This window comes from Amaranthus tricolor, chromosome 7, assembly GCF_026212465.1.
Source record: "Amaranthus tricolor cultivar Red isolate AtriRed21 chromosome 7, ASM2621246v1, whole genome shotgun sequence".
Lineage (NCBI taxonomy): Eukaryota > Viridiplantae > Streptophyta > Magnoliopsida > Caryophyllales > Amaranthaceae > Amaranthus > Amaranthus tricolor.
In genome coordinates, this window is record NC_080053.1 from 6117018 (window position 1) to 6140363 (window position 23346).

The window sequence follows — 23346 nt, forward strand, 5'->3', positions numbered from 1 at the left end:
ATAGTAGGTGTTTTAATGAATTGAGTCGAGCTTTGGGAGCCGTCTCTCAAAGAAATGGTCTCTCAAAAGACCTACTAACAAATTATTACCAAGAGGATGAGCGGGACTTGTTTTAAAATGGTAAAAAACATTTATACCCTTTTAAATTGGTAAATTTTATAAACTAAATAAGAAATATTACAATTGTCAAAATAATTTTAAAAATGATAAATTGGTGAATCGTTGTTATGAGATTGAGTTATACTCCCTCCTATTCACCACAAGTGTTCTATCTGAATTTTACACTTTATCAGATACACTTATTCAATCTTTAATATCTCTAGTTATGTATAATTAAAAATTATGGAAAGTTGATATAAATAATCCTTGCATTGAGACGAATCAAACAAGATCCCACTTAACTATATTTTAACTTATAAATTAATAATAAATACAAATTAAGAATAAGAAATAAACGATATATAAAAAGCAAATGAAACACTTATAGAGAATAAAAGAGAGTATTTTAATAATTTCCAACAATCAATTTTGAATTTCAATTTACTTTTCTATCCCCAAATTCCCATTTTGACGCATCAAATGCCCCGAAAATGCAGATTGTACAAGTGCTGCACGATCCATCAAAATCTTAGTTGAACATACACTAGACACAATTTTGTAGAGAACGTTGGCGATCAAAGCCGGTCAATGTCGAAGGGTTTTGGCCGGCAAATCCACGAAAATGAACCTCTCAAAGCCCTTGAATTCTACAGTGGCATCGGCGGCATGGTGTTTCTCTTTTTTCCTTTCTCAATAATACTTGCTCTTTCTACCTTCTTTTTTATACTCTACTGATACTGATATGTTTTTTTATTTTATTTTATTTTATTTTATTTTATTTTATTTTTTACAAAACTTTTGAGATGTATAGAGATATTCCCTAATGAGAGCTGGGGTTAATGCTCAAATTGTTGAAGCTTTTGAGATTAATGATGTTGCAAATGATGTTTACCAGCATAATTTTGGTCATCGCCCATTTCAGGTAAACCCTTTGATTTTACCTGTATACTTGTCACATTGTCTTATAAAATTAGTCGGGTGTATTGTCGTTATTGGCATTCTACCCAGCAAAATTGAGTTGTTTCTGACCAATAATGAAGTAGTTAGGGTTGTAGTAAGGGCTTTTTGATTCAGTGTTTGTGTTTTTTTGATTTGAAAAGAAGTAATATAAGACTGCTATGTTTAAAGAGGAATTTGGAGTTTGGTAGAAGAAAAAATTTCTACTTGAGTCTAGGTAGAAGAAAGTGATTACTAATTGCACATTGGTAAGCGAAAGGTTTCTAGTTGCACCGCAATATCCTGTAATAGATATATATTCTTGTGTCCCCTTGAGTTTGTTGATAGCTATCGACAAGGATGCTAAACTTATCAATTTAGTTGCTTTAGGTGTTCCTTGCTTTAAAGTTGGAAGATGTGAGAGTGTCATCTTCCTGATTCTCATGTTATTAACTTTGAAATTTATATTTTAGACATGGAACATGTTAGGATATGCTCAGTACTTAAAAAAGGACTAAATTTCTTGATTTTAGCTATTAGAGAAATGAGGTGATGATGCTGCCATAGTGAAACAATATGGTTTTAGTCACAGTCATCTTCGCGCAAGTGGTGACGGACTGACGGGTGTACGACGACTTTTGCCATCAATTCGAATGATTTTTCGGTTTTGTTGGCTTGGTTTTGGTTGTAGTAACCATAAAGACTTTATTACATAGTCACAATACATTGGCGGACTCAAGGGGCTCACTCGCCCCCATGTGAGGGCTTTCATTTTAAAAATAAATTTTAGTTAGAGCCTATGATCCCATAGATGAATAATGCACACCCTACCACTTGAGGTGGATAGGACCTTTGCTGTTGTGATTAATACTTAATGTCCATCGTGCGTTGGAAATATAGTTGGATAATTTTTTTTAATTTGTTGGGTTTTAAAACAAATAATATCTTCTATCTTTTAATTAATTCTTACCTTAAAAACACAAATTTATTTAGGGAAATTCCACATGGTAGCATCCAGTTTTCATGAAATGCCAGTGGTAGCACTTTTTTAAGAAAATTCCACATGGTAGCATCCAGTTTATGCACAAAATAATTGCCGTAGCATTTTTCGTTAAGTTCTTGTTAAATTCCGTTTAATTCATCATTTTGTAAGTTTTTTCCACATTGTAGCATCCAGTTTTTGTTTAATTCACAATTTTAATGTTTAATTCACCAATTTAATGTTTAATTCACCATTTAATTCATTAACGCCCATAAATGTAATAATTTTGTTTTCATTCAAATTGTTGGCATTATAAAGTTCGAAAGGTAAGTAGCCAAGCACTAATACTAATACTAATACATATTTACCCAAAAACAGCCTACTTTGTCTTTACACCAAAAAAAACTATATTTTATTCACTTTTTAATTCGCATATTCTATCAAATTTCAAACCAGACTTCATCGTCCTCGAGCATTCATCTATTTCAAGGTCAGTTGTACCTTCTCCAATGGTAGGTTACTTCAATCTCGCCTATAAAGATAGAATTCGTCTGTATTAAGCGAGATACACCGTTTAAAACGGTAAAATCGGCCGATTTGCATCTTAATGCGCCATTTTCTTACACAACGTTACGAATCGCGAGATCTCGGAACAGTGAACTGAAAATCCGTGTTAAATCGCCCGTTCCGAGTTGACTCGGCCGAGTTTTAATACTATGGCACCAATCTTAAAAAGCCTAGTCCAAAGACCTTTCACAAAATTACAATGCATAAAATGAAATTTACTTCTGAAGATTTACTTTCTCCTTGAAATTTTCTCAAACCCAAATTATTTTAAGCCTTCTTGATACAGTTCTCTAGTTGATAGTGAAATGCCTACTCTTTTCTGTGTATAGGGTAATATTCAGAGCTTGACTGCAGCTGATCTTAACAAATATCAAGCAGATGCTTGGCTCCTTTCCCCACCATGTCAACCTTATACGAGACAAGGTGGATGATCTAATGTTTAGTTATTGTGTTGCATTTGGTTTTCAGTTTGTGCCTTGCTGTTTACCAAACAGTTCATTTGTAGGCCTTCAGAAGGACTCAAGTGATGCTCGCTCTTTTTCGTTCCTTAACATTCTCGAGCTAATACCTCAGCTGTCCTTTGCTCCGTTCATGCTTTTTGTGGAAAATGTTGTGGGTTTTGAGGTACACCTAAAAGAACTATACCTAGGAATTTATTGATGTATTCTAAATTCTTATTGCTATTGAAATATATTTCTTTTTTTTTGTAGATATCTAACACTCATAACAAGATGGTTGAAGTGTTGACAAAAACTGGTTATCTTATTCAGGAGTTTATTCTAAGCCCGTTGCAATTCGGGGTACCATACTCAAGGCCACGCTACTTTTGTTTGGTATTGTGCTCGCTTCCTTTCTTCTTGTGTCATCTTTCTAAAATCGGCAAGAACACACAAAATTAAAACACAATATGGGAAAGGAGTAGAGGAGAAATAATGCTTGGTTTTCAATTGGAGGCCTAAAACACATTGGCTTCTTTTATTGCTTCACTAGAACACTTATTTTACATCACTTGTGCAAGCTTTATATGTTAAAAAGATCAATATATAAGACAAACATTTCATTGTTTCTTGTTCTAATGATGACCTGGTTAGTTGCACAAGTCTTGGCGTCCAGCTGGTTTTCAGCCCACGAGTTCTCTTTTAGTCGTGAATGATGTGAAAAGAAATGTGGCTGCATGATTGCTGAGAACCAAGTGTGCCTACACTGGTGAATCTGGTCCTGTATTCCTGTACCTTAGCATAAACTAAAATTAGTGGTGCTTTTGTACTGTGATTGTTGTTTGTGTAGCTGCCAACATGTACGATAATTAACAAATCAGAAGCAATATTCATCTTATATTGTATTCAAGCTTGAGATTCAAGGCTACACACAAGCTAGAAAGGGAATAGAGGTCTTGATTTGCGTATGGAAGATTTTAAGAAGGCGAAGTGGATGAAACAATGGCAATGCGAGTAGTTTGTAAAATAAATTTGCTGATTGACGTGAGTTTAAGAGAAAGGTTGCTGTATTGGACAAAATTTTTAGATAGTGGAGATGATACGTTGTAGTTGAATGGAGATGAGTGATCTATTTTCTGGGTAGAAAGTTGATAGGGAATGAAGAAATCAAGAACATGTTATATTTAAGAATGTACATGAACTTTGTTGATAAGACAACACCACAACAATGCTTAAGTAGATTGGCGTAATAATGGATGAGTTAGGAAGGATAGTTAGGGAATCTCTAAGGCTTAGTAATAATACTCACCACACCAAGTATTAAAGGCTTCGAAGGTCACATATGAAGAGCCTAAGTCATAAATGAAAGAAACTTTTTTTACTGTAATTTGTATCCAAGAATAAAAGGTAAGACAAGGATGAACAAAGTTTTCAGTCGTTCTTAATATGTTAACAACACTTAAATGAGTGATATATCATTACATATATATATAAGAAAGCAAAGGACTAATTAAATTAACAAGAATCAGTAAAATATTTTACAAAATCGGAGGCTAACCTACACAAGTTACATTTGAGATAAAATAACCTCCTTATCATGGAAGTTTCTTAACGTCCTACTCATCAACAACCATCTTCAGGAGGGACTTTAATACTCTTGAAAAACAACTGATTTTAGAGGAGGGTAAGCCCATCTCCAATGGCATGCCCAAAGGAGATGCTCAAAGGAGAAAGGAATGGGTGTTTGTGGGTGCTACCATTAGAGTTAGATGCTCAAGTGAGATGTTGTTATAGAATAAATAAGCGAACTCACCCAAAAGACTAGCCTAGTAGGTGAAAGAGCCCATTTACCAAATAATTCCTACATTAGTTGCCCATACAACCGATATGGGACAAAGTCTCATAATCTTGTAATGACCTCAAATTCATTCTTACTATTGCCCAAATTTAAAAGATAACCAAAGATGCTCAAGAAAGCATCAGCATTGATGCACATATTTTTTTGTTTTTCCAAACTCCACTTGACATCTGGCTGTAATTTTTTAGAAGATTGTTGAATTGTGAAGTTTTAATATATTTTTTTATTATTTCCTTTTTTAAACATGTTATTTCCTGCTTGAATCTATATTTTCAATATTCTTTTATTGAAATGCTTTGTTTTCAAATTCTTTACTTTACACATACATGTATTTTGTCACATTTTCAGGTTAAAAAAATATTCATGTGAAGCAGTGTAACATAATTCGCTTTTTGAATTCGCGATTCGCTCAAATTTGCCCAAGAACAGCCCAAAATCGACCATAACGCGCTTTTTTCGATTCGTGATTCGCGGGGAGTCTAGCGAATCATGTGACACTGATGTGAAGTATAATGATAGAAATTGAATATTATCGATAATTAATATTTAAGATCCATTATCAAAAATAATAAACTCTTAAATGATACAAATAAATAATATAAATTACTAATCAAGTAGCCATATAATAATTATAAGAAACAAATTAATAATAATTAGTAATTGATACGACACCATATTAACAATAGGGTTTCGTATGCTTAAAATTTGATGCTTTATTGTTTTGCGCCAAGTGTGCTACTAATATGATTTGAAAAATTGGTTATTTATGGGTAAAGGCAGAAGCTTTTTGTGGTTAGGATGGGATGGGTTAGGCGTTTGGAATCAATTAGAATCCAGGTTTATGAATTTGAAATTTAAGTATGGTCAGAAAGACAAGATAAGAGTTTAGGATGGATTGTAAAGATAGAAAATTAAGCATTTAGGAATTTTATTAGGGATGGACATTAAAGATTTTAGGCTACTGCAGGGAATAAAATTCAAAATTTATACATGATTTATCATTGAAGAATTTGTTTATGAAATGAAAAGATTTATTTTTTTGATAAGAGATGGAAAGTTATATTTTGTGGATGGAATTGAAAAAGATAAATTTTGGTGAAGGATGGAAAAAAATATTTGTGGAATGGATGGAGAAAAAATATATTTTGTGATGGAGATGATGAATGGCGATTTAAAGATGTTAAAAGATGATGATGATGGATAAATAGTGGATGAAGGATGAATGGTAAGTTTTGTTGGCTGGTGATGATGACGGTGAACAATGAAATGTTGGATGATTGATGATCATAATGGTTAATGGTTGAAACAACATCACACTTGGCTATCTAACTGATATAGGAACACCACAAAAAGAAATTTTTATGTTTCCTAAGTTTACAAATTAGGTTGGCTTAATTCCTAATCAAGCAAGGGCGAATCTCACTCACTCCCAATCCTGATAGAGTTAATGAAGAAACTAAGAGAGAACATAAGTTCCAAATTTTTAATCACTCAAACGTGATTCATTGATAATTGAGTGCCCTAATTTATGAAGTACAAAATATGAGTCCTAAAAGAAATAAAATTTTAATAAAATTGAAAGAACTTTATAAAACTAGGTTTAATATGGATGTCCAATTCAAGAGGTCTCGAATGATCTTGTACTCAAGTTCCTTGTGGGCTTGGATGACTTGAATCAATCAATGAGTCTTGATCCATGTGTGACATGAGGCCTTGCTTCTCCTTGATGTTTTGAACCAATTTGATCCAATAACTTTGGGCCAAGCTGATCCATGATTTAATCTTGCATTGAGATTTGGCCTTGACTTTGCACACAACTTCCTTCATTCGTTCCTTTAGTGATATTGGAGGAAAGCCTTCCTCCTTGGGCTTCTTGACTCTTTCGTTTGAATTACAAGACCAATAAGACACTAGTAAGTATATCCTATTTGATTCTATATACTAACCTAAACTACAAGCGGTCCATTTATTTAACAAATACTTCTAATTGTAAAAGTACTAAAAATCTAAATCTCAACCTAAAGATAGTTTTTGGCTCAATTAATATAATGTACTCAAATAAAGATAGAAATTCAATGAACATCAAAAGTGGAGTTCTCAACATCCATGGTGTGAACAAAGATCCTCCTCGATAAACAACTCAAATGGATCTTTGAAGAGGGAGACTCGTCCTTATAGTAATTTTATTCAATATCTATATTAACATATTTACTAATTTTATAAGAATAAAAAACATAATTTTATTTAGGTGGAATGTAGGATCCATTATAACGATTGGAAGATTAATTTTAGCATCCAAAGAAGATGCTATCATTAAAATATAGAGATGCCTAGTAGGATGTTCGAGTAATATGTAACACCTAAGGCACCAGTTATATTAAAGACATATCAGCGAAGGGGGAAAGGAAATAAAATAAATAGCTGATTTGTTATGTTTTGGGTTGGGTTGTTATTTGAATAGAGTCGGACCTTTCTATTGATATGTTTTAGGTGTCGGGTGGATGCTATATATAGTATTACTCTTTCATTGTATGGCAGCCAGAACTAAAAAGAAGAATTCAATAATATTGGAGTTTACACAACACTCGAAGTTGTGTGGGAGTTTACATAGCACTCAAAGCTGTGTGGTATATCTTGTATGTAATTTTTCTGCGTTCTTTGCATTGTTCTCATTGTGTGTGGTAGGGATTATCACAATAGGTATCAAAGCGGTTCTTTCGAGCCAAGATGATTAATCCAGATGCTCCAGGAAGATTGGATTTGTTAGAACAAGAAGTGGCAAAAATCAAAGAGTTTATCATGAACTCAGAGAAGGACAATTTGGTTTCTACAGTGGAGCAAATTTCCAAGAAACAAGATAAGACAGAGCAAATTTTGGCTATCTTAATAGAGGGACAAGCCAAGATAATTGAGATGGGAATTCATATAGAAAATGTGCCAAGAAAAGGGGTGACGCAGAACCGGAATTTGGAGGATGATGGGCAAAATTTTGAGTGGGTCTACCGAAAAGAAAAAGAAAGTACACAGACCCAAAATGAAGAACATACACATGGTGGGTCAAGATGGAAACCAAGAAGGTTGGACTTACCTCCATTTAATGGGTTTGAACTCGATGAATGGATATTGAAGGTGGAAACGTATTTCTCATTTTATCAATTAAGTGAAAAAGAAAAGGTAGAAGCCACTGTGATTAGTTTTGAGGGAGAAGCCATGATGTGGTATCGATGGCTGAAACAACGGGTACCGATGAGGCGATGGGAAGACTTGAAGGCGATGATCCTGGAGCATTTTAGACCAACTGAAGATGGTGATTTGTATGAACAGTGGATGTCTGTAGAGCAAACGGGATCGGTGGTTGATTATCGTTGAGAATTTGTGACCCGGTTGACGTACTTGAATCTGGTGGAGGAAGGGTGATGATGGGTGCTTTCTTGAGGGGCCTACGGTGGGATATTAAGGCGAAATTGAAAGTGTTGGGGCCAACTACCTTGGAAGAAGCCATGATCTGGGCCGATCGAATTGACAAGAAAAACTCTTGTTCTTGGCTTGGAAGAAGACAAATGGTGGTACATAATTACTCAAATACCCTTCAAAAAAATCAGATACCAGCAAAAATCCATAACAGCGCTCCAGTACCAAATTTTCCCAATTCAAATTCTAGGGTTTCAAATTCTCAGTTTACGAACCCTAGTTTCGCGAACAGCAATTCCAGACCAGCCCCACCACAACCGATTCCGGCAAGAAACCGGTTTCCACCCAGCCAGACAGGGTCGACTAGGACTGGCAGCAAGGAATTTCGGTTGATTGACCAGGAGTATAGCGAGAAACGAGCTAAGGGCTTATGTTTTCATTGTGATCAGAAGTGGTCTTTGAATCATGCTTGTAGTAAGAAGGCAATCAGTGTGTTGATTGGGGTAGAGGAAAATGAAGAATCTGTTGGGGAAGAATTACATGTGGAAGAGATACTTGAGGAAGAAGAATCGGAGGCCATCAATATTTCTCTCAATTTAGTGGTGGGCATTACTAATCCTAAAACTATAAGTAGTAGGAAAAGTTGGAGAACATGATGTAATTGTGATGATTGATCCGGGTGCAACAAATAATTTCATCTCCGCTAGAGTGGTGCAACGTTTGGGAATTAATTGTGAAGATTGCGAAAAGTTTGGAGTATTACTGGGAAATGGGGAAGAGATAGTGGGAAAGGGAGTATGTTGAAATGTCCAGCTTGTGATCCAGGGCATCACTTTGATTCAAGACTTTCTCTCTTTGGACATGGGCAATTCTTACTTAATTTTGGGAGTACAATGGTTGGAAACTCTAGGTCCCATAATGACTAATTGGAAGACACAAACTATGAGGTTTGAGTGGCAAGGGCAGAAAGTTATGCTCATTGGGGATCTGTCTTTGAAACGTTCGAAAATTTCATTGAAGGCGATGTTAAAAGTATTGAGAAGAGAAGGTGGGGGAATATTAGTAGAATTCAATGGCATTGAGAATTGTATTCAAGAGGCGAAAGTACCTGCTGTTTTGAAAGACTTGTTCACTTCATATGCTGATATATTTCAATCCCAACTTCAATTACCTCCACACAGAGTTCAAGACCACGCCATTACCCTTAAAGAAGGCACAAATCCTATAAATGTTCGGCCGTATCGATATCCTCACAGTCAAAAGAATGAGATTGAAAGATTGGTTCAAGATATGCTGAAGGTGGGAATCATACAACCATCGGTGAGTCCTTTTTCAAGTCCGTTGATATTGGTCAAGAAAAAAGATGGGTCTTGGAGATTTTGTGTCGATTACAGGGCTTTGGACAAGGCCACGATTCCTGACAAATATCCAATACCGATGATTGATAAGCTATTGGATGAACTCTATGGGGCAACAGTGTTTACTAAACTGGATCTTAAATTTGGGTACCATCAAATTAGAATGAAAACCCAAGATGTCCACAAAACAGCTTTCAGAACTCATGAAGGACATTACAAGTTCCTTGTCATGCCATTTGGTTTGACAAATGCTCCTTCAACATTTCAGGCATTAATGAATGAGATATTTCGACCATACCTCCGCAAGTTTGTATTAGTAGTTTTCGATGACATATTTATAGCAAGGGGCAAACTGAACATCGGGTCCATGTAGAGAAAGTCTTCCATTGCTTGCGCCAACACCGATTAGTAATAAATGGGGGAAAGTGTGACTTTGCGGTGGACAAAGTTGCCTATCTTGGTCACATAATATCTGCAGACGGCGTTTCCGTAGATGATGATAAAATAAGTACAATGAAGACATGGCCATCTCCAAGGAATATCAAAGAGTTGCGGGGATTTTTGGGTCTTACAGGATACTATAGACGGTTCGTGAAAGGATATGCTCAGTTGACAAGGGTTTTAACTAATCAACTCAAAAAAGATGCGTTTGCTTGGAATGAGGACTCTAAAAGGGTATTTCAACAACTCAAGGTTGTTATGTCACAGGTGCCTGTCTTAGCTATGCCTCATTTTCATAAAACATTTGTGGTAGAGACTGACGCTGCGCAATGCGGTTTGGGAGCGGTGTTAATGCAAGATACACATCCAATTGCATACTATAGCAAGACTTTGGGCAAACAAGCGAGTAACAAACCCATATACGAGAAGGAGTTGATGGCAATCGTGTTTGCGGTGCTCAAGTGGAAACATTATCTTTTGGGTAGGCGATTCGTAGTAAAAATGGATCAGCTCAGTTTGCTACACTTCTTGGAACAAAGGGAGGTCATTGGGGAGTACCAGAATTGGATGATGAAACTCATGGGGTTCGACTTTACCATCGAATACAATCCAGGGCGAAGTAGCATCGTGGCAGACGCTCTTTCTCGGGTGCCCCAAAGGATTGTGGAGTTAGGCACCTTGTTGAGTTCCAATGGCATAGATTGGGATTTATTACTAGAGGAAGTTGATAAGGATGCTACTTTGGTTCGGATTCGTGTTGCTGTTTTGAAGGGGGAACAGGTTTCTACCGGTTTCACGGTTGATCATGATCGATTATTTTTCAAGGCAGATTTGTGTTGGCTCGGACCTCTCTTTTTATTCCGGTGTTGCTTAGAGAATACCATGACTCTCCTTTAGGAGGGCATGCGGGAGAATTGAAAACTTATCTCCGTTTGGCTGCAGAATGGTATTGGGAGGGAATGTGTCGACAGATTACCAACTACGTCCGGGAATGTCAGATTGCCAACAAGCAAAAACTTCGAATTAGAGTCCGATTGGGTTACTCTAGAATTTGCCAATTCCGTCTCAAATTTGGGAACACATTACCATGGATTTCATTGAGGGGTTGCCTACTTCGGAAGGGGTGAATACTATTTTAGTGGTAATTGATCGGCTGACCAAGTTCGGACATTTTGTATCCCTTAAACATCCATTCACAGCTCTTAACGTGGCCGCCAAGTTTGTTAAGGAGGTGGTGCGATTGCATGGTTTTCCTACATGTATTGTGTCTGACAGAGACAAGATATTTATGAGTATTTTTTGGCGGGAGATGTTCCGACTACAACAAACACATCTTCTTCGTGGCATGGCTTTTCACCCACAAACAGACGGCCAGACAGAGGTAGTAAACAAAATGGTAGAAACTTACTTACGGTGCTTTGCCAATGAACATCCAAAACAATGGGCAAAGTGGTTATATTGGGCTGAATTCAGTTATAACACATCCCCTCACCTTTCCATTAAGATGTCTCCGTTCCAAGCTTTGTACGGGCGGGTGCCTCCACATATAGTTCGGGTTGGGCATAATCATACAACTGTTGATACTTTGGAGCAAGTGTTACAAGAACGTGATGCAATGTTAGATGAACTACAGTTTAATATGGCCAGGGCACAACAACGAATGAAATATTATGCGGACAAGAAACGTAGGGAAGTGTTCCTTGAAGTGGGAGATTGGGTATACCTAAAAATTCGACCATATCGACAGAAATCTTTGGCTAGCCGTCCCAATGAAAAGCTTAAGCCTGCGATATTACGGTCCCTATAAGGTTTTGCAAAATATTGGTCGGGTTGCGTACAAGTTAGAGCTACCTCTGGATTGTCAAATCCATCCGGTTTTTCATGTTTCACAGTTGAAAAAAGCTGAAGGGTCGAGCAATACAGCAGCTCCACCTCCTCCTCTCACGGCAGAATTTGAAAGAGATGCTCACCCAATTGATATTCTTCACATACGCCAACAAGGGACCAAACCTCGTGAGGTGCTAGTATTATGGGAAGGCTTGGATGAGTCCGAAGCTACTTGGGAAGATGCTACTAAGTTGTTCAAGACCTTTCCTAATCGACACCTTGAGGACAAGGTGCTTAATTGGGCCGGGGGTATTGTAACACCTAAGGCACCAGTTATATTGAAGACATACCAGCGAAGGGGGAAAGGAAATAAAATAAATAGCTGATTTGTTATGTTTTGGGATGGGTTGTTATTTGAATAGAGTCGGGCCTTTCTATTGTTATGTTTTAGGTTCCGGGTGGATGCTATATATAGTATTATTCTTTCATTGTATGGCAGCCAGAACTAAAAAGAAGAATTCAGCAATATAGGAGTTTACACTACACTCGAAGTTGTGTGGGAGTTTACATAGCACTCAAAGCTGTGTGGTATATCGTGTGTAATTTTTTTGCGTTCTTTGCATTGTTCTCATTGTGTGTGGCAGGGGTTATTACATAATACTTTTTTGGTGGTTATTACTTTTTAAGAATCCAAAAGAAAGGCCACCATTGTGGATGCTGTAAAGAAATTTGGTAATTAAATCTCATATGCACAACTCATGGGTATTTTCTTCACGTCCATTGGTAGTTTACAACTACTCATAAACTTCCCTGCTATATCCTACTTGCGTAACTTCCTTTTGTTAATCCCTCTTGATAACTTCTTACCCATTTATAACTTCATCTCATGTGTGTCCTTTGTGTAACCACTCTGAAAAGCCAAGCTACGTCAAGTAATTCTACATTACAAACTTTAACTACTTTAACCCATTTTTACATAACAAGATAACTAATAAACCGTATTGACGCATGTGTGTGGTGATTGGATTCAACAACTGTTGTAGGTTTTCAAGTGTTGCTTCGGACCAAATTGACAAGGTGTTGATCTTTTTGCAAATGTGGAATGATTCTCCAACTTATTATTCTGTTGAATGTTGAATACTATTTTTCTTAATGAACAATGCCCATGATTTTTCTTGAGAAAAAAAAAATTAATATTTCTTTATTGAATTAATATCAAAACTACTAAAAAAATAATATCCTAGTATGAGTAATGCTTTTTTGGTGAGAAAAACTTCTGTTACCAATGAAAAGCTTCTGTTACTAAAAAAATAATATCCTACTAAAAGAAAGAATGAAAACGCAATACTACTAGGTAAGACCGCCTTCAACCCCCAATCCTGACAAAAATAAACAAGCCTTTTACAAAAGCCACAAGTACTGCCTCAAGCTAGTTACAAAGACTCAAACCATTCTCCTTCTTTAACATTAATTTTCTTTCTGGTCAGCTGTCCTGTATGATTTCTTACAGTTGAGTTGGTCTCATTCACAGTATTATTTACAGACTACATAATCCAGTGAGTGGCATTTCTCATATTTCAAATGTTGTAAACAAGAACAGCTATGGAAGCATATATATCTTTTTTGAAAGCAGCCTTTGTACCTGCTTGCGATTCAGTTATAGATATCATCATAGACTTAAGAGTATGAGTAATTTATATCTAAATAATAAATTCAAATGAAACTCATGGAAAGTGGTTTGGTAGATAGCGTTTCCAGTGCTTTCTTTATAACTGCCGAACAATTACGATGAAGTTAAGATTTAAAAGACTAATCAGAGTACCAATTATTTAACAAAATATAATTTTATGGAGATATGTCTAATATCAATTATAGATCTTGTATAGATGTACATTTCAAATTATTTTAGATTTTTAGTGATATAAAAGGTTTGAATATGTAAAATTTGTAATTGATATATGAGAAGAAGAATGTCATATGTTAATCCCCGAACTTGATTTTGCCCTAACAACCTAATAATACTTTATTTTCTTCCATTCTCAATGGAGATATAGCTATACAGCTTTTTGGTTTTGCTATAGTAAATGGACCATTGTAGAATTTTTACATTATTTATGTGAGTTGCTAATGATGTTTGTAATCAAAGGTTCTTTGGATAAAACATCTTTGTTAGCTTAAAGGTAAGGTTGTGTACCCTCGACTAGGAAGGAGCCACTTGGTATTGGATAATGACATGTTGTGGCTAGTGGTGATGGTCGTTTGGCATGTTGTGGCTATGAATTTAGTGGTGACTCGTGTGAAAATTTCATTAGCTGTGTGGTGGATCATGCGAAAATGGAAGAAGAGGTGGGTTGGTGGGGGTTGTTGGTGTGAAAAGATTGGTGGAGACAGCTCGTCGGCACAAGGCTAGTGGGGCATGGTCTCCGGTGACCATGTATGGGCTGGGGTGGTTGTCACTTGCAATGGAATTGATGTAACAAGCCCCTTTTTTTTATTAAACTGATTTTTTATAATAAAGACACTTGGTCCAACAGGGTAATGTCATGTAGGATATCTAACCCTCTCTACTAGTAAATAAGGGGTGAAGTGCTTTAAAATTAGACAATCTCCTAAGTTTGGATTTTTAAATATTAATCTAAAGTTGATATTCTTAGAATTAAATCATTCAAACTTGGGATTTTTAAAAGTAATTTTCTCATGGTTTTATTTACTTTTTCCGACTATTCTTTCTTACTTTTTAACTTTTCTACTGCTGTTCAACTTCCTTTTTTATTTTTTTTTTAGTATTATAGTCTATTATCAGGTTGTACTCTAAAGTGATTAGCATGGAACTTATTTTATTTGGGCTTTTGTTCTCTTCTCTAAAAGATGTCTACTTATACAGTCTAAAGAGTAAAGTTTGAAGGATATTTATTTAACTCTTTAATATTTAAACATGGGATCGTTCCCTACATTTTCGAAACTCGAAATTATTAGTTGTCCTAAGTCTCTTCATTTTACTCTAATTCATTTGTCTTTTTTTTAAATTTTCATAATTTATGTATTTTAATGTTTTATTGGATTTGAAACAAAACTTTATCTTTTCGAAAAATTCAAGTTACTTAATAACTATTTGATTATTATCTAATTATGCTAATATTTAAACTTAATTTATTTTGAATTAAAGTAATTTGAAATAATTTAAATCTTACATGTTAATCGTACCAAAGTTTTGGAGTCACCTTAGGTAGCGTTCCCGTTCCCGTTCCCGTCCCACGTCTCGAACCGTATTGCATTTCAAGTTACATAGATAAGGAGGCTGCGGCCAGTGAGACCTTTGGCTCCAGAAGACATGCAAATTAAAATAAAAGACCCAAAACACGACATACGCATGACAAGAATATAGACTAATAACACAAACCAAATAAATTTAAATAACAAACATAGAGGCACAAACGATAATCATGGCAAAGATTTCTACCAATGGTCTAGGACAAGAATAACATAAACCAATGAAATATATATAACAAACATGATTTGCTAAACAGAGGGAGTTGTTGTAAGCAATTATAGTTCAACTTGATATATATTATCGAAAGCTATCTGCCAAATTATATATCTGGTCTTTATTTCTGTATTCTTATCACCCATTTCGTTCCTGCATGGTCTAAAAGCGTGTCCAAAGCATTCTGGACACAAATTGTGAAAATTTGGTCTGGTAGAACTTATTGTTGAGTATCAGCAAATGTTGGCAACATATGCTTATATTTCATGCATATTCCTTTTGGAGTTTGGATGTTAGGCTTTCTTCATTTATTTATTTTTATTTATTTATTTTTATATCTTTTAGTAATGTTTTATCTACTTTGTTTATTAATTTTTTTAAAAAATTGAATTAAGATTTTCATTCTTTGCGAACTGTAGGCGAAAAGGAGACCATCGTGTTTTAAATATTCAAGATTTAATAATCTACTTCTTTACATTCCAAGCCCATTGTTTGGAAATGATGATGAGTTGACAAGCAATGCACCTGAGCAATCACCGGAAATTTCGGAAAGTATGATTGTGTCCTGTAAGCCAGTACAGATGTTTCTTGAATTTGACAATTGCACTAATCAAATTGCAACAGAAGCCAAAAGTTCTGAATGTGCAAGTTGTTCTCCCTCTATATCTGAATCTGTGGAAAGGTGGGACAAGAAGATTGGATCTGATGGCAACACATTTGATCACTATTTTGTGCCATTAAGCTTGATCGAGAGGTGGGGAAGTGCAATGGGTATCCTTATATATTATTGGCTGCAATAGCTTCTATATCTTTATTTTGAAGTACATCCTATCACCTTGGTGTGTTCCTTACAAAATTAAAAGATATTGTATATCCAGATTCAAAGAGATGCTGTTGCTTTACGAAGAGTTATTATCGTTATGTAAAGGGTACTGGCTCCCTTTTGGCAACAATTCAAGTATGTCTTCTACAAAAGTTACATAGATACACATATTGATAGTTAACTTTTCTTGTGCACCTGTGAAACAATATTGTTTTTGATATCTGTGGAAAAATATTTGTCTGGCTCTCTGAATGTGCTTCAGCTTTACTCTAAGGATAATTCAGTCACAGTTCAAAATGAATTTAAGCTGATATGAAGCTGAAACCGTTTAGCTATGACTACTAATGTCTTTCTTTGAAAAACTCGGAGCATACATGCTAACTAATATCAGTATTTACATTTGTTTAGCTGGTCAGGCTCTTCTATCAATTGAATACTAACATGTATTTAAGTGTATTTTCTTGGTTTTTCGTGGAATTCTTGGTGTAAAATTTGTATTTTATGGTACTATACCAGTTTAAGTTTATTACATTTATTGGAACCCTAGTGTAATTATGACTTAGGGATGGTTTTGGCCGGTTCAAGGCGCTTTACTGTGTAGGCAGCTGGACCCCGCATACTAAAAGGGCTAAATATTAAATGTTGCATCATACATCCGGATGTAAAAAAAAACAAAAAAAGAGCAGTTGGTTAACATTTTGTAATGTAACAACAAGGATCAGAGTTTGAAATCCATATATTACTTTATCGTTGCACGCTTCTCATTCTCATCTCCTTTAATTGTAATTAAAGGCTTAGTTTCTTTCTCATTTCAAGTTCCCCCGAGGCCCGTACCCTCGAATTTCATGTAAGCCGCTACATCTTTCTTCCTCCCTAGGTTTTCATTCTTTGCTACTTCTCCAAGTTCCAGCGTTGAATTTCCAAATTCATCTCTTAAATTCTCGTTGGCAACACTTGACATTTCTGATCAGTTCCAATTCTTTAAACAAATGGTATGCTCTCCATCAAGTAGAGCTATATTTTGTCTTGCAAAATAAGAATTAAATGTTGAATTATTGATCTAATCTATTGCATAAAAGGCGTAAATGAAAATTTTGTCGGTCTTTGGTATGCTCTCCATCAAGTAGAACCATATTTGCTTTTATTTTTTTGTGTGTGCATGTTGATCTTTAATTCAATTTTAATCCTTTTTTTCGGAAATTAAACGGAATATATAACTCCAAAAAACCTTTTTACAACCTAGACTAAAAAAAGGAAAAAAACACCCCCTAAACACGAAAGGGAGGCACCGACCGGACAACCCGCCAACAAGGCCAACCAAAACAAGCCAACAGAAAAACATGAAAACCAAGACTACTACAAACCAAGACTACTACCTATCTTCCATAGGCCAACAAAGAAACAAAAAGGAAGACAAAGCTAGGCAAATAATACAGTGATAGCGAAATCCAAGTCAAATCGACAACTCTTCAAAGGATTAGAACGAGCTACTCAGCCAAACCGCCTCGATATAAGCAAGATCCCAGAAAAAAGGAAATGAGAGAACAATATTCAACCCACCAGACTAGGTTGACTATCAAAGCTACTAGCATCTTTACTCCATACCTCTTACCCTTAGACTCCTTTTTTTCTATTCACTTGGACCCATCACCTTGAGGCCTCCTGCACAATAGTTCCCTACTTAGACAAAGTACTCTTCTTGACAACCTTCACGACATGTCTGTTCTTGAGGCCCTGCCTACTCTCATCACACATACGCCCTATAACCTCGCATTTCTGACAAAAATGAGGCACCCACTTTATGATGAAATTTTGTTCATGAACGTGGCCCTCCTCATTTTCCACCAGAATCCTTAGGCAAAGGCTTAGACACATCCACCTCAATCAAGACTCGAGCATAACTCACCCTGCGTTGATTAGTAGTGCATTTATCCGCAGCAATAGGCACCCCAAGTAAGCTTCCTTATCCTACTTAAGGATTTAACACCCAAAATTTGGTTGGGAGGTTCAAGAACCTAACCCTCACAGGCACAATACATAGAATATCACGCTTAAAATCAAAGTGCTCATCCCATTTTCTAATCAACATAGGTCTTTTCCCAATCATCACATTCCCTCCCTTAATAATCAAGTTAACATCAGCTTTAGAAACACACTTGACCAAAAAATATCCATTCTCATGAAGAATGGCTGAAAGAATGTCTAGCATTGGCCATTTAACCTTAATGAACGCAGTTGCTAGACTAGGTTTATAGCCAACAACAAACATAGCACATGAAAATTGCCATTTTATTTTCTAATTAGCCACCTCAACCTTATCCACAACCACACGAGCAATGCCATTTGAAATAGAAGGAGCGAAAAAGTTAAGAGCTATACCATCCGAAATCATGGAGTTTCGAGCATTCGTATGCCCAGAAGGATTGGACGCAGCAACGGCCTCTTGTGTGCTCAGCTGCTGTGTGGCTCCATTTTAGACCAATGGTGGCACTGTAGCAACAGCCACCTTCCCAACAGCAGCCGTTTGGGGTACAGAACCACTCGCACCAGCAGTCACACAAACCCCAACGGAACCACTCACCTCTCCAAAATCGATTTCAAGATGTTTTTGAGCCTTTCAACCTCTGTGTGAACTACCGCAAGCTCAGCTGCTGTTGGTGTTTGGTCCTCCTCGGCGACTCCATGAGATGAGTCACTTCTCAGGCTTCTAGTGGTATTAACCACTGTCTTGCTCTTACCGGGTGAGATAGGTGGTTTCTTTCTAGGCCTTCCCATGGATGTAGCCGGGAAAAAAAAACACAATAAACACCCAGCAAACAAGCAGCGCACAAAAACCTGGCTGCGGCAGGTGGAAATACGCGCAGCAATCAACCAGAAGACGCTAAGGAACTCGTAAATGCAGCCGGAAACCGCACAACAATCACTGCCTGAGAACAACCTTCCCGCAGCCCTATTCACTGTCTGAGACCACTCAGCAACTAACTAGCCCACAAATTCCTGACCACATCCGGCGGAAGTGGACGGCAGGCCTAGCCGCAGCCGGAGAAACCCCCACAAACCCTAGCTGCTGCTAGAAAAACGAACCAGCAGACTCAGGAACCCCTAAATCAGTCGGAAATTTTCGCACTACAATTACCGCCTGAGAACACTCTTACCGCATACCTATTCGCTGACTAAGACCACTTACCAGCTAATTAACCCACAGTTCCTGACCACAGCCAGCCGGAGAACCCGCAAAAACCCTAGCCGCTGCTTGAAGATGAACCAGCAGAGGCAGTCCACAACACGTGAGAAATAGCTGGGTTAGAAGCCCTCTCTCTAACTTTCTCTAGCATTTGAAATCGTGTTTTTTCAATTTTAATCCTTCTAATCTACTTACTTTATAAATCAAATTATTGTTTTTGATTGCATGAGGGACCGACAATATAAGATATTGTATGTACTATTGCTACGTGAGTGATAAATTATCATCTGATTATTGTTAGTATTATTGCCTTTTGTTTGTCTATCGTTTTAATTATCTGATTCAATTTAATTTTTTGAATTTTTTGTAATGTTTATCATAAATTTAAGGATGAAGTTTAAATTAATTTGATGTTTAATGCTTTTAAGTCAAAAATTTTATGTTTTTGAAATTGTTATACTACAGGGCCCATTTTTGAAAACTAAAGCAAATATGAACAGGGCCTCTATATTCGATGCGACACCCCAGTTATGACTAGAATAGAGGACTGGCTCTTTTTTGGCTAGTTACTTTCTCATTTAATTGTTGCTGAGTCTGTTATGATTATATCTTGAATCATGCTCATTTAGGTCCAAATTGACATTACCTACAGAGCACAGGCACGTTGTATTACTTGCATTCACCTCATCAATGGCTTATTGGCTTATGAGGGATATAACTAAAATGTTCATGTTTATGCTTAATTCTCAAGTATTCCATAGGAGAAAAGGAACCCTAATTCAAGCTATCTAGAATCCTGTTGATGTATGGTCTTGAAATGCTATGCTATGTTGCTATTGTGATGATGTGATGTCAGACATGATATTAATTTGTTTTGTTCTCTTATCTGTAATTTATTTACTTTTGTAGTACGCTTTTCAAATTTTTTTGGTAAAAATGATCCTACCTATGAAAAAAATGATTTCATTTAGATGGTTTCCTCTGCAAAATAATATTCTTTTTATCATAAATGACAAGCAGTTCTCCTCATAATCACTGTTGTTATTGAGGATTACTTACTGTGTTTAATATTTATTCTTTGCAGCCGAAGTTGAAAGGTAAAGAGTCACCGTTGCAGAACCAGGGTCTTAGATATTTTACACCAAGAGAGGTGTGTTTATATATCATAAATCTAGTTGGTTTCACTTGTTTTTCTAGAATAAGACGTGATTATTCAATGGTGTAATTAGGTTGCCAATCTGCAATCTTTCCCAAAGGAGTTTTGCTTTCCCGAGCATGTAAGCCTTAAGCAGCGGTATGTTATATCTCAATTCACAATGTTTATGGTAATTTGCTGCATCGAGCTTAGAATATAGTGATGAACCTTGGTCTTTGCAAAGGAATATCATCTTTCTTTATTGTAACATTGCACTTGGCTTTCCTAATGATATCAACTGCCAAACACCAATAGATTTTCTTTGAATGGCTAACCTTGATGTGGTATTGGTGGTCTTTGTTAAATTCACCCTTTTGTATGTGCTACTTTCTATTTATATCCATGTTTCACTTCACAGTAGACAGTAATATTGAAAATCTATGCTATGCCTTTCTGCAGCTATGCTCTGCTTGGTAACAGTTTAAGCATAGCAGTGGTTGCTCCGCTGATCAAGTATTTGTTTGCGGAGCCATCTTGATGATCCACTACGGTAACACCACCCTGGTCAGCCGCACACACCATCTGCGTCATCCAGCCTTGGCATAGGAACAAGATGTAAAATTAAATCAGTTGGACATGGCACGATGACTGTATTACAAACGGAAGCATGCCAAAAGATCAGCTATGTTGACGTAGATTTAGCAAGCCATTTGTTGACGTAGATTTCTTGAAGATCAGCTATGAAAATGCCTTGTACCTCTTTTTTTTTTTTTCCTACTGTCTTAACCTAAAGTATGAGGATACACAAAGATATACTCTTTGTTCTATGTAGAAATTGATATAAAATGTTGAAGTGTGCTATCCCAATGAGCAACATATGAATTAAAGTTCATTAATGGATTGCCCGTTAACTCCTTAAGTTCGGTCCATCTGTTGATTAAAATGGAGAAAGATTGAATTATATTCTGTTGCTTTTTTCAATATCATCTACCTAAGTACCATAAAGAATTGACTCTTTCCTGAGTGAAAAGGCAGATTGAGGAACTGGAAGATCCAAGCCAAATAAATAGTTGGAGCAGAAAGGCAAACAACAAACCAAATTAGCTCCAAACACTTTTAGCACTAGCATAGTTACACGAAACGGGATTTGATCCGAAACGGAAATGAAAAACATTATGTTTTTACATTTTCGAAAACGTAGGAAACGAAATTAGACCCTATATTCCACAAATAAATGCAACATTAAAATGGGTGGAGTAAAAACTTCCCATCAAAAAAAATGTTATTATAAAAAGAAATTAGGGCCCTCAATGGTAATCCCCTAATCTAATCTTCTATGTTGTATTTAAAATTCAATTGATAAAAAAAGTGTGTTTCATTAGCTGGTTGTAATTTTACAAGTATATGGATTAATTTTACCTTCATATGTAAGCACCTTTACCCCATTAGTAAGTTTCTGCTTCAATCGAAAAAGAAAGTGTTGGATTAATGGAATTTTATGTGGTTGCCTTTACGCCATAGCATGGGAAAATTTTACATGAACAAGATTAATTATCAAAAAAAGCATGTTATAAGATACTTTTGAACTTATTTTCATTTGTAAGCGTCAAACTCTCCAAAATTAGGTTCGGATTTGTTTGCACTTACTAACTGCGAACAACGAACAAAAATTATTAAAAGTCAAGGGGTCTGTTCGCATTTAGTAACTACGAACAAAGGGGATCCTTGGTCAAAGAGGGTCAAAACCTTATTCGCAGTTAGTAACTGCGAATAGGCTCCTTGACTTTTTTTTGACTAGTTTCACTTTTTTCGCACTTAGTAACAGCGAACAACCATGTTTACTTTTTTTGACTTTTTTCTTGTGGCTTGTGGTCAAACTAGCTGTTAACTATTCAAACTAGCCGTTCATCAAGCCTCTATATATACTTGAACCTTGTAACTTATTTCATTCCATCCAAATTCAATCAAGTTAGCATCCAAAGGTAAGAGACTTTATCACTCGAGTTGATTGTTTAATGCTATTATTGAATTTATGTTTAATGTATAAATTTTATTATTGAATTTACTTATTGATTCTAACTAGACTTATTATGTTATTTCATTAGTATATCTCAAAGCCTCAATCAATGGAAGAGCTATGTCATTGTGGCCATGAAGTCGAATATGGTCGTGATTGGAGCGATTTTGATCTTGGTCGTCAATATGTTGCTTGTCCACTTTTCCAAGATGAAGGGTTGGGATGCATCTACTTTAGGTGGGTTGATCCAGAGGGCATCGAATGGCAAAAACACATCATTATTAAGCTCGATAAAGAGAATGAGGAGCTTAGAAACGAGATAGATAATCTGAGAAGGGAAGCAATTGATAAGACTCGTAAAGGTGAAGAAACCGAGAGGATATTAAAAAAGTTTAATAAGCAATCTTAGGTTGTAACGGTTGTAAGTCATGAATGAAGTATGTATTTGTAATCGTTACTAATCAAATTATGTGGAATTTTCGGCATCATTTGCCCTATTTTTGTGACTCGTTTTTGTTTGATATGTTTTAATAAAGCCATATACAAAGTTTTTACAACTCATATGATACAAATGTTTAAACCAGGCGAAAATGATTCATCGCCACAAATCCGAGCATTCATAAGTTAAAGCATGAAGACTATTATAAACTAAATAAACATATATCTATATACAACAAAATAGATACAAGGGTTTAATGATACAAATGTGCAATATATACATAAGTTAGCATAAACATTGGTACGACATACATAAAGCTTTATTGCTACTACTTTAAAAACTTAACAA

The 23346-nt window shown here is 36.0% G+C and overlaps 1 protein-coding gene across 1 annotated transcript; it reads left to right on the plus strand.

Moving 5' to 3' along the window:
- Positions 1-548: 548 nt before the first annotated feature.
- On the plus strand, positions 549-21523 carry LOC130817514 (tRNA (cytosine(38)-C(5))-methyltransferase 2). Its single transcript, XM_057683258.1, has 10 exons — positions 549-768; positions 911-1021; positions 2914-3007; positions 3090-3208; positions 3295-3417; positions 15820-16171; positions 16264-16358; positions 20492-20557; positions 20637-20701; positions 21002-21523. Exons 1-10 carry the CDS (start codon positions 688-690, stop codon positions 21078-21080), a joined length of 1185 nt encoding a protein of 394 aa, XP_057539241.1. The 5' UTR covers positions 549-687; the 3' UTR covers positions 21081-21523.
- The last annotated feature ends 1823 nt before the right edge of the window (positions 21524-23346 follow it).